Consider the following 12393-nt stretch of genomic DNA (forward strand, 5'->3'; position numbering starts at 1 on the left):
TCATTTTGAACAATAGCTGGGTGTTAGAGGGCTGTGTCTGACCAAAACAACGTAACATAAGTCAAAAAAGTCTTCAAAATAGTAGAGGTGTTCTCTGTGTCTTATTGTGATGACTGATGAGATCGCGCTTCGTGTAAACAGACGCTCCACGGTGACATAGGCAAGCCATGTGTGTGTGAGATACCAGTTAAAGGTTCATACTGGAGTGGTGTGACCACTGGTCGTACTCTCCAGCAGGGGGAATGGCGCTACAGGGGACAATCATGCTTGAGCACAGCATGGTTTGGATGGCCAGTGTACCAACGGGCAGTGCTTTGGGGATGAATTTCCCATTCAAAACACCTCTTTACTCATTTCTGCTTGTCAACCACAATATTGTGTAAGTGTTGTATGGCTTCCTGATTTCCCAACCTACGGAGCAGGCTGAGGGTCAAACACATAACATGTGGCTGTTAAACCCATGTTAAAAAAATTAGTGGCTTTAAGAGAAATCAGAGCTAACGTGTTATTATTGCGTCAAATTTGACAGCCCTAGTAATGACTAGGGGTGTAACGGTACGGTTATGCATTTTAATATTCATGAGGAAAGTGGTCTGGGATTTGTGCTTTGTGATCATTTGCATATCATGTGGACGTGACGTCTCACGGTGAGCCAATCAGAAGATGGATATCAAAGAGCTTGCGTAGCCACAGGAGCTTGTGACTGAATTGTGAATAATGGCTGCTGCTAACGACCAACGGGAGCTTGAAGAGCCTCCCCTTCGCTGTATAATGGAAAGTTTTTGGTTTAATAAACATGCTAAACAAGCAAATGGTTTTGCGTTGTTCCACACTGTACCGAAAATGTACCGAACCGTGACCCTAAAACCAAGGTACGTACCAAACCGTGATTTTTGTGTACCATTACACCCCTAGTAATGACACAATGAAAAAGAAGGTAGAAATTTATAGTTTGAGCTTGAGTTCCCTTTTATGGTTTCTACTATATGTTAAAGGCAAAACAAAGAGGCAACTTTAGCTTAAATACAAAATATTATGGAAGTATTTTCAAAATGTGTTTTTCCTTGTTTTTCAGGGCTGGTGGAACCAACTAACCCTCGTTAATTATGATCATCGCCAGATAATTCATGCCTAGCCACAGGGTAGAGGTTCATTATCTCTGGTCTTTGTGCCAGGAAGCTGTGTGAAATTTCAGACAAGTCAAGAGCACATGTGTGCCATGAGGAAATTGCCACCAAGGTTCAAAGGAAGAGCAGAAAAGAACATAAGAGAACAGAATGAAAGGAAACAGAGAAAGGATGTCATTTCACTTCTCTGAGAAAAAAGGAATAGCACGCTAGATTCAAACGTGGGCACACTCTGTGTAAAAAGGCCAGCTGTGGGTGGTCTTCCATTCATGCAGTGACAGTGAACTGATGCTGGGATTTGCATACCCACCGTATTCCTCACTCTCTAATTAACATTCACTCTAACCCACAGGGCAGCACCACGTGTCAGCACAGCAGGGCCGCTCTCCCTCCCCTGTGACACGGGTCAGCGCAGTTGGTCTCGCCGGTGTCATGTGAGGTGGGTGACAGGTAATTACGGCTTTGCACTCATTTCCCCTGGTGAGGGACAGGGTTGATACTCCTCAAGGCCTCTCTGGTACAACAGTCATCAGGAGACTTAAGATTTACATTATTTACATTATTCACTTGGCTGCTGCTTGCCAAGTGTGTAAATTTTACTGTCTAACTGAGTAAAATAGAAATGAAAGACAGAGTAGAAGTGCTCAACTTGTCATTTACAACACGTATCACTATGGTTACCTAAGCTTCTGCAAACACGTTTGCAGGAACACACAACCAAATCATCCAAAGCCAGAAATCTGATGGTTATGTTTCCACTGAATGACAGGCACAAAGCCCTGATTGCCTCTCACAGGAGCTAACAAACAATCTTTTACACTTTTGTCTTTGGTTTTATCCGAGTCACGCAATGTGGTCATAGGCCTCCCGAGTCACTTGATGTTGCTCCACATTCAGACATTCACAAAACCACAAAAAGGCTGACAAACTCAAGCCAGGTAATTAGCCTAATTAGTCATTCATGTGTTCCTCCTCTTAGCTCACTCTTCCCCCAGCGTGGGTTTGAAGAACGCCATCACTACTGTCATCCCAACATGGGTCAAAAAGCTTTCCATGACATCATGATCAAGGTCCCAGTCCTGACCAGGGACCAAGAACATGATAACAGAGCAAGAAAGGATTCTTCTTTTAAATAAAACCACCGGTGCATGAGGACAATTTTCTACCTAATACCAATTTGAATATTCAAGACAATTGTTCAGTGGGACCAAAGCCTTTTCCCGTACTCATGAAACAGAAATTACTCATAACATACAACCATACACAAATCCATTGTCCCAGCTCACAGATAAAAACAAGAGCATAGAGTTCTGGTTACCTTCATAGACAGCTTTAAATCCCTGCCCGCTGACCGCGTAGTCCGACAGTAGCCATAGTGTGAGCCTGGAGCCTGTACTCACTATGGGTGAAGGCAGCTGGAACCCTGTTAACCTGGAAACAAATGAACAGAAGGACAGTAACAGTCAGACAGTAAAAAGGACCCAATCAACAGCACAGTTGGTTGCAAGGTCAGGTATGGAGCTCACCCCAATCAAACCTGCTGTTACCACAAGCATTCAAGGATAACTTTTGGTTCAACGAGGCTCTGACTCATTCAAAAATACTGAAATGCTGAGACCTCAACAGGAAATCTCAGCAGATTCATCTCCATCATCAGCCAAGACATAGTAACTGCAGTTTTATTTTCCCTGATAAATGACAAACCCATCATCCAGTTCAGATAGAGGAAAATTCAACTTGAGCATGTAATCCTTCTGCCACAGCATCCCCAAAGTCAACCAACCCAAGTGTCAGGGAAAAGTAATACAAGTATTTATTGAACACATAAAGGCTGGTTTTAGTTCCCCCAGATTAATTTAAAACACACCATCATTATGGATCCTACTCTTGCATTAATCAGACATTTAAGGGTACTAAATTGGTTCTTAACTGTAAAAGAAGATCTGCATGATATATATTCTGCTCTATAATTAAGCGTAAAAATAAAAAAGTGTCTAAACCTTGTCTTAGCTTCACTTATCTCTTCTAAGATATAAGAAAATCAAAGGGCAGCTATCTATAATAACATGATTTCTGGTCAACAATGGTCAACAACAAAAGAAAAAAAAAAACATCCTTTGGGTGTGGATTCTTAAAAATCATGTTGCAATATAATTTTGATGTCTTCTAAAGACGCTATTTGAATTTAGCATCCTTGTACTGCCCTTGATGGAAATTGTCCAGAAAATGCCCAACACACATCTTAACAGTTTCACAATTTCAAAGACAGCAGGTTGCATTAATAAGCAAATGACTGAAATCTGAAACTGCCAAACCTTTCAAACAAGCTCTTATTAATCATGATTGAAAAAAAATGTTGGACAGCCCCTGGGGTATACTGAGAAGTAGCATTAGTTGTAGTGATGCTTGATGATATAAATTGTACAAAGGACTCAAGTAATAAAAGGATTAGCATTTTTCCCCAAAAAAAATATGTTGGTAAAAAAAACAAAAACAATATATAGATATAGAACAGATGCTTAGTCCTATTTGCCACATTTTGAAAGTTGATGTTATTATCCGCACATGGCTGCCACTATAAAACACCAGAACATGCTTAAGATTAAACATGAGTACAAGTGGAGATCATACATTTTTGTCTCTGTGATATTTTTATAACATGCATTTAGGTATATTTAGAAATTCTGACAAAAGTTATTAGTCCTTACAGGATGCAAGTATCAGACTATACTGCACTGCATTACATAGCAACACACACTTGTTATTCATAGACCAGTGGTTCCCTCACGTTTCATAGACCTCTACCCCTTTTAGACATTTGACCTCCAGTCATTTACCCCCTACTCACACACACTTAAAGCAGAAAAAAATAAAAATAACAATGAAAATAAAAAATAAATAACATTTAAAAATGTGTCAGTTGGCCAGTTGCTACTCTCTCCTCCCACATTCAGCATAACATACAAATAAAACATCTTAAACTCTCCAAAATAGATTAGAAATTAATTGATTTATTCACCAGCATGTTTGGCAAGCAACACCAGTTCACTTTTCAAAAAGTTATTTATTTTTCAAGAAAATACTCAGTTTCCCCTGAGTTCCACAGTTTGGGAATCACCGTCCTTTACAAACCATATCATTACCAGTGTACAGGGGAAGTGTCAGTGATGGAAGAGTGTTTGTTTGCACAATAAACAGAAAACAAGACAGCCCCCAGCATCAAGCAAAACATCTAAATAATGGGTTCTGATATTATTAATGCCCCCTTATCTCCTCTTTGTTCACACAACATGGTATAAAACACACAAACATTTCTCAGCTATCTTCCATTCATTCCTTTTAAAATTTCATTTATTTATTTATTTATTTATTTATTTATTTATTTATTTATTTATCTATCTATTTATTTATCTATCTATTTATTCTTATATTTTATTTTATTTCATTTATTATTTTTTTAATATTTTAAATTATTCTTATATTTATTTATTTTTTAACATTTTTATATTTTTAAATATTTTTTAAATTGTATTTATTTATTTATTTTTATTTTACTTTATTTATTTTTTTGGGTGGGGGGTAAAATATAATCAAATATAGGTAACATCTTGTCTGAACTTTAAAAGATATAAAGTATCAAACAAACATGAATTCAATGTTTTCCTTTGGCTTCACTTGGCCGAATAACTGCATCTGTTTCCAGAGGTAAGAGATGGTGGAAAGCATGTTCAATACAGTAAAGTTATGAGTACTGCAGCAAATAACTTGTGTTGGAAACAAGTAATATAGATTTGAGTAATGAGCCTTGTCTCATTAGGAGCAGCTTTTAGGAGCAATTTAAACAGGCTCAGATATTAAATCCATTTAACTTGTTTCCCATCTGCATTGCTTAATGCCAAAACTCATACACACAAAAAAGTCAATTAATTTAAGAAAAAAAAATAAAAAAAAATCTCTTCATTTGTTGTCACAACAGGCTGATTCATCAGTGCATGAACAAGGATGTGTTTGTGTTTCACCTAACATTTATTTCCCTAGTCAAGTGTTGCCTTCATTTTCGCGTTACGTTTCAACATGCACTCTAACTGCATGTGTCTCACTTACTACTATCTATTACATCCCTCTGTTTTATCTCTCATCGCAAACAGGCCTCAGTGTTTCACTAAATCCTTAACTACCTCATTGGGGAAGGAGGAAAAATTGCACATCAGGCAAAGGATGAATTGCACCAAAAGGAGAAACAGAGCCTAAAAAATGCATGATTTCACTCCTATCTGTGAGAGATTGTCACAGTGGGATATCAGTGAAACGATGGGACACATGTTCATGCAAATAGCCTCCGCGCTGACCGCAAATTGATTTGGAAGGCAGCCATCTTGGATCAGTAGTGCACTGCGGGAAGTGGTGGTGTTATGGGGGATTGAATCTGTGATGGAGAGGCTGACAGGGTCTGATGGGGAGAGGGGGGTCCTACAAACTGGGAGGGATATTTGGCACATCCAAATTGGGATCATCTGGCATAAACGTGACACAGCCCTGAATCATTTTCCTGGGCTAAGAGAAAACAAAATGGATATCGTGAGGAACACACCAAAACTGGCTTCGCATGCAAAGGAAGATTAAATATTGCAATGTGATATGGGCTGTAGCAATCTACAGAGTGCAGCCGGTATTGAGAAAACGCCAGCTGGGGGATTGCCTGTTATCGAGGAAAAGATGTGAGATATGATTGATACTGAGTGATACAAAAGAACGGATTTGCAGCACAGGTGTCTCAAGTGAGCGGCAAACTGATGGAGAGAGGATGAAAGTAAGTGAGGGACAAAAAGAGGGAGAAGACGGGAGATAGACGAGGTGAGAAAACAGCACGGGTTTTGAGGGAAACATTTCTGTGCTCCCAGGGATGAAGGCCTCTGAAGAGAAGTTGATGTGTATGCGCCCATGTGCTGAGAAGTACACGCCATATGTGTGTGAAAGTGTTTGCATAAGTGTGTGTGTGTGTGTGTGCAGAGAGACAGAGCAGAGGTCTATTAAGAGGGCTTTACACCTGACTGGCCTCAGCATCTTCTCAATGAGGAACCTCTGCTTCCAATTATCCCACCAACACCCATGGGAAAGGAGCAGGGAGAGGCAGACGGAGAAGGAGACGGAGAATAAGTGCAGAAAGATGGCTGTATAGCACAAGACTGGAGATATTATAATGAGATGGCGGCGTTGAGGAGCAGGTGTGGACAGTGAAAAGCGGTGAGGTGGGAGAAACAAATCAGTGCGTGAGAATTTAAAAACTGCAGACATCAATTTGAGCGCGGATGAGTCACGGAAAGGAACTCTGTCATTAGGCTACACGACTACTCAGCTATGCAGTTTTATTCATTTGAACATTTTTATCCCTGCGTGCATGAGTGTGTGTGTGTCTGTGTGTTTGTGATCGCCTCCAAAATATATGCATGTTTACAGCTGTAAACAGACAGAGACTAAATCAGGTCATTGGTCCTTTAATCTCATCGACTGCGAATGTGTGTGTGCAAGCAGGAGTGTGTTCTCAGTATGGAAGGTAAGCACAGTGCTGATACAGCTGATTCTCACCCAGAAGGAGGGGAGAGGAAAGAAGGGGGAAAATAGATACACCAGCAAGATTTTGATGGCTGAGTTGAGGGGAGACATTATCCAATAAATGATGGGAGAGAGGGAAAGAGGGGAGAGGAAGCTGAAGTGTAGAAGCATGTGTGTATTTTTACGTGCGAGTGTGTGCTCTTTCTATCTATTCAAGAGCCTGTGTAGCTATAACTTGTCAGTGGTCAAGGCTAAGGGATGATGTTCTGTTGTGCACAGTAAGCTCTTGGCTGAATGGCTGTCACAATAACAGAGCTCACACACTAACACACACACGCACTAAATTTACCGACTAAAAGAAGATTTTCCTCCACTGCTAATTAAATTCCTTCCCTTGTTGTTATTTTTTCAAACAGGATGAATGTGCTCTCACATCCTAACTGATGCCTCCCTGTGTGTGTGTGTGCGTGTGTGTGTGTGTGTGAGCGTGTGTGTATGACTCATCCCTGGTTCTACTTACAGAGCAAGAAGCTGACCGTGCAGCCCAGTGGAGGTTAAAATGGCACTCCATTCCCACACACATGATTTGATTCCTCCATCTAATAGGAAGACTTTCACAAGCAATTAGACGGCGGTCCTACCATCCTTCTTACCATTTCTCTTTGGTTAAGCTGTAATGTACCGCATCACTTTGCCCAAGGGCGTGATCTAGCCTTGATAGAGTTTCATAGTCAGCTTTTAACACTCTCTATCTCTTTCAATTCTTGCTTGTTAATCTGACAGCCTGCAAAAGTGTTACGAGTATTGATTGTAGTCAGAAATTTGATAGTAGCAGAAGACCTTGCCGGTTTTGGTATGGTTAAAACTGTGGGTGTTAAAATTGGAGCATTTCTCACATTTTTCTGTTATTTCTAGTTGTTTATAAGAGCACCATGTTGTCCAGAAACTGTGCACAACTCCACAACAAAGGTGAACCACTCCAGAGCTGACAACAACTTGTAAATCACATCCACAGCTCCCCACTGATCCCACATCCCATCCATAATTCAGACAAGACTGACATGTGTTTGAATGAACCAGATAATTCCCCCCGTCTGTCTGCTCGTCTCACGGAGAAAGGTAGCTGCTCGCGTAGCTGCTCGTTAGCATTCATACGTGCATGACATCACAAGGTATTTGCGGATCTGCGGCCAAACAGAGATAGATGGAAGAGCCTCTCAGATGTCGTCGAAGCGGAATGCTGATGGCGAGATAATCAACCGCAGTCGGCGCCGAGTGAGAGACAAACCGCGGCAAAGTCATTAACAAACCAGTGTCTCTGGGGGGGTGGAAGGGAGAGGAGGTGACAGAAGTGAATAAGAAGAGTGGCAGGCAAGGTGAGAGGAAGACGATAGGATAGAAGTGGGAGAAGTAAATAAAAGCTGTGGCTACATTTGAGCTGAAGTACTCTGGAGAAAAACAAGAGCAGCTAAATAAAAGTGTGGCTGTGAAGACAGAAAAAAAAACCTAAATGTGAAACTTAAATAACAAAATAATGGGACACCAACTTCTGAGCAGAGTTTCAAACAATGGTGGGAGAGAAAGCTAGTGCAATGATGAAAACAAATGAATAATTTACAGTGTCAGAACACTGATAGAAGGCCTTACTCATCAGCTGTGTTCCTTTTTTTTTTTTTGGCCATAAAAAGACACGGGTGGTGACGCAGGACTGATTAGTTGCCATTTGCTGCACAGAAGTGCTAAAGTCATCAGCAGCTAAATTAAAGAATGTGCATGAGAATGAGTGGAGGAGTTTTTTGGAACACTGTACCGATAGCTTTACTAGAGATAAGTGCTTCCATAGTCTTAAATTATATCCATTTCTTTCATCTAATTTCACCAAAGGGTTGGAGTTATGGCACACACACACACACACACACTCCAGCACACAACTTTACTTCCCCTGGAGTGTCTGCCCATCAGTGTGTGAGTGAATGATGTGGCTGCTTTATCTTTAGGCTATCTGCACTCCATTAACAGTGTATTACATTGTCTTGATGCTATCGACATCTGCTCAGTGCCCTATACACCTGCGAGGCAGCACTGAGGGCAGAATAACCCCTTTGTTTAAGTCTTCATAGGATATTTAGCAAGTCGTAGATAAACAATTGTGTTGATGAAGCGTTTAGTTTTTCAACTCTCCACAGCATCGCTTGCTAAAGTTTTTCTTAAAAGTTATGATGTGATTTAAAAAAAGAAAAAGGTACAAAGACGAAGGTTTAATATAGAACCGCTAATGTCCAACACCAAGGATTTGACTGGGGTAGAAAGGATATAAGGGGGGAAAAGAAACCTGTTGCTTTCGTCTTTCATTTGTTCCCCTCTTGCAAAGACATAAGTCAATTACATTTACAGCAAACAAATCAAGGCAGACAAATGAAACAAGGTGACGTTCAGGCGTCCACCGTGTTCCTCCTCGCTCGGCACAAATCGCTCTGCAATAATCCTCGGGCAGAAAACAATTAGGGATAAAATAAAACTAATTCAATGTCGTGCCACTCACGCCCTGAGCAAAGTGACAGAGCTAAGTAGTGGCCATGAGAAATGCTGTTGTTTACTCACTTGTAGCGGTGTGCAAGTTTGGTTTTATGTGTTGGTGTGTGCGTGTGTGTGCATCTGTGCACAGAGCAATTATGGCTTACAAGGATGTTGATCAAGGGGAGAAGAGGATAGTGATGAGAGAAAAAACTGAAAGAAAACAAGGTGAATGGAGAACTCCAAGAATGACCACAAACACTCAGCTACCCAGAGACAGATTTCCTTGTGATACCTCATTGGATAAGTTGATCTGCATAGGTTTAGAGCCTGGTTGTTATTTCTGCTCTTACATTTGTGGTTGTAACAATCATAGTGTGCAGGTCTGTTCACGCCTAAAGAAACAGCTTGTATAACACAACGTATATTGAGTGGATGAGTCAGCCTCACAAGCATAGAGATTTTGATGCATAACAGATAGCTTAGAGGAGAAGGCTGTTGTGGAACATGCTGGAAGTGTAGGTGCAATAAATAAACAAACAGTACACACTTGGGTAATGGCTAATGCAATGTTGCCTTTCCCAGAATCTTGAGGATTAAAAGGATATGTTATTAAATCAAATGCAGCCATTTGCCACTTAGTATAGCAAGCACACAATCCTTCTCCACCAGCTGAGCCTTCCCTACACGCTGCATCTGCTTCTGTCTGTGTCTGTCTCATTCTCTCCTCTACCTCTCCAACTTCTGTTAATGACCAACATGTGTCGGTTCTCCTTTTTAAAATATTTACTCATGATAGATTTACAAATCCAGCACCAGGTAATCAACTAGTTATGCAGGAAGGGGTTGAGATTAAGATCCAAATCTTTCCAACAAAGCTCCGATCAATTCAACTGGAATACCAACCAAACTAGTTTTTGATATGACCTAACAAATCTATAATGGAATAACGTCAAGGACCAGCCACTAGACTTTCATGGTGGTTCAACTGAGCTAAAAAAAAAAAATATTAGTGCTGTAACAGTATCAGCTATTGGACCCAAATACTGGGAAGTTCAAAAAGTCCTGTCTTCATGAGCAAAGAAAAAGTCATTTACACATGAGGTCAGTCTGAAATAGAGAAGAAATCAAATCAAATAAAATAAAATAAAATAAAATAAACGTCTTTGGTTTTTAAGCTTTTTAAGAACTATAAACCAGTAAATCAAAAGACTGAAATAGAAAATCTGAAAAAAGAGGAGGGGTTATTTATGAGTGAGACTTATCTGAAGTGGCTAATAGAATAACAGAGGGATAAACGACACATGAGGGTAGGAGCTGAAACAACTGGAGACCTCACTACATCCCTGAAATAGCAAGGTTCATATGATATAACATGGAATGCATTTGTCTAACTACAGTGTAGGTCTTAAAGTCCAATTCCCCCATGATACCAGATAAACACTTATAGGTCTCAAATATCAAAACTGATCTCAGTTATCCGTAAGCAGATGCCATTTTTTTGCATACGAACCCTGAAGTGTTTATTTTATTTACAAAAGTTTAGTTTTAATTTGTTATTTGTTGTTGTTAAAAGAGTATAATTCACCATGATTGACAGCACTGAAGGCCAGTGTAAGTGATAAATTGTAAATGGACTAGTACTTATAGAGCACTTTTACAGTCTCTCTGAAAGCATATTGCACTGCTAGTCTCATTCACTCATCCACACCACATAAGCACACTGATGGCAGAGGGCTCTGTTATAGGAACTATCAGTTTATCTAACTCAGTCACACCCATTCACACACCCCTGACCAACAGTGGGAGCAATTTGGTGTTCAGTGTTTTGCACAGGGACACTTCAGCATGCGACCTCAGGAGCTAGAATCAACCCCAACCTTCCGATTGGTCGACAACTCGGCCACTGAGCCACTGGCACTTGCCGTGCTGTGTGCACTGTATTAGCAGCACTGAGAGGGTTAAAAAGTAACAAACACTAACACAAGAGTCATTAAATAACTTTAAGTGTCCCCAAACAACAGCACACTGCAGACTGAGCAAACCTGATGATTCTTTGTTGTGTTTTCAGCAGTGTACTTTGGCTAGAGGAAACAGCATCTTTTCAGGCTGATACCTGGTGAGGACAGACCAGCTCCAGAATATGTCACCATCATGGTACCTTAGCAGCAGTTAAAGTGGAAGATTTTGGGCATTTTGGCTTATCTTTTGTGCAACGGGAGAAGGTGGAAAACAGTATTGATATCGCATATCCCTTTCACCTAAAATTTGTATTACATTTTTTTTTAATATGCGAAAAGTCAAATGAAGTCAAAGACAAACAACAGCTTCCATCTTTAATTTGAGTCCTGTGTAGAGGGGGATCTTGAATGGGCTGTGTTACTTCTTACTTGGTTGGATCACCTTGTAAACCTAGGCTTATCACCTGTTTTGCTGGTTAATCTGACCAGTCTGACTCATGCATCCTGAGCTTAAACATGTACTAAACAAGAGCAGGACAGAGGACATCTTCTCCTACTTATGATTTTCCAAAAATGATGAATATTCATGATACATCTTTGTTAAGCTTCCATTCAATATAGACTCAACAAAGCACTTAACTGTCATAATTGTATTGTAAGATAGACAATTAAGCCTATTTCAAGCTTTGAAATAAGTTTTTATAGTCATTTTATTAGCCCCATTCTTTAATATTGCAGCTCAGACAAATATCTCAAACTATCACACATCCCACAATGCTACAATGGAGCATTAAATCAATGTAATGTTATAAACATTTTTATAGTCAGGTTAGTTTAGAATTGACGACTGAAATGAGATATGATAAGCCATAATTCAAACATTAACAGTCAGTGATTGTGTTTCTGCCAGTTTTTCTGTCTGACATTTGGAAAATGCAGCTGTGCTTTTGGTACAAATCATATGTGTGACTTCTAATTCTCTAATTTCATAGATTAATCTGAGTTTGTAAAACATGATGCTTTACTGATGGCAGGCTGGTCAGTTATTGCAGTTTTCAATGTCATCTTTTGTGTGAGCATTCATCTCAAAACAAGCCTTCACTTATTCGTATTGGTCTATCGGTCTTATTGGCTCAGTAAAACCAGGTAGCCAAAGGATTAATAACATCTGCATGTAAAATTTACTTTGATGTACAGGCAAAAAATTGTAACACCTTGTGTAAAGTGTTTAGAAATTA

The 12393-nt window shown here is 39.9% G+C and overlaps 1 protein-coding gene across 1 annotated transcript in view; it reads right to left on the reverse strand.

Moving 5' to 3' along the window:
- The window catches only part of csmd2 (CUB and Sushi multiple domains 2), a 280511-nt gene that overhangs the window by 219559 nt on the left and 48559 nt on the right, over positions 1–12393 (reverse strand). The window contains exon 3 of the mRNA XM_074686270.1: positions 2446–2558. Within this exon, the coding sequence (XP_074542371.1) occupies positions 2446–2558 (113 nt within the window). The remainder of the gene's footprint in view (positions 1–2445; positions 2559–12393) is intronic.

Source organism: Halichoeres trimaculatus, unplaced genomic scaffold, assembly GCF_033239565.1.
Source record: "Halichoeres trimaculatus isolate MK-OKI-2021-1 unplaced genomic scaffold, fHalTri1.1 fHalTri1_scaffold_14, whole genome shotgun sequence".
Taxonomy (NCBI): domain Eukaryota; kingdom Metazoa; phylum Chordata; class Actinopteri; order Labriformes; family Labridae; genus Halichoeres; species Halichoeres trimaculatus.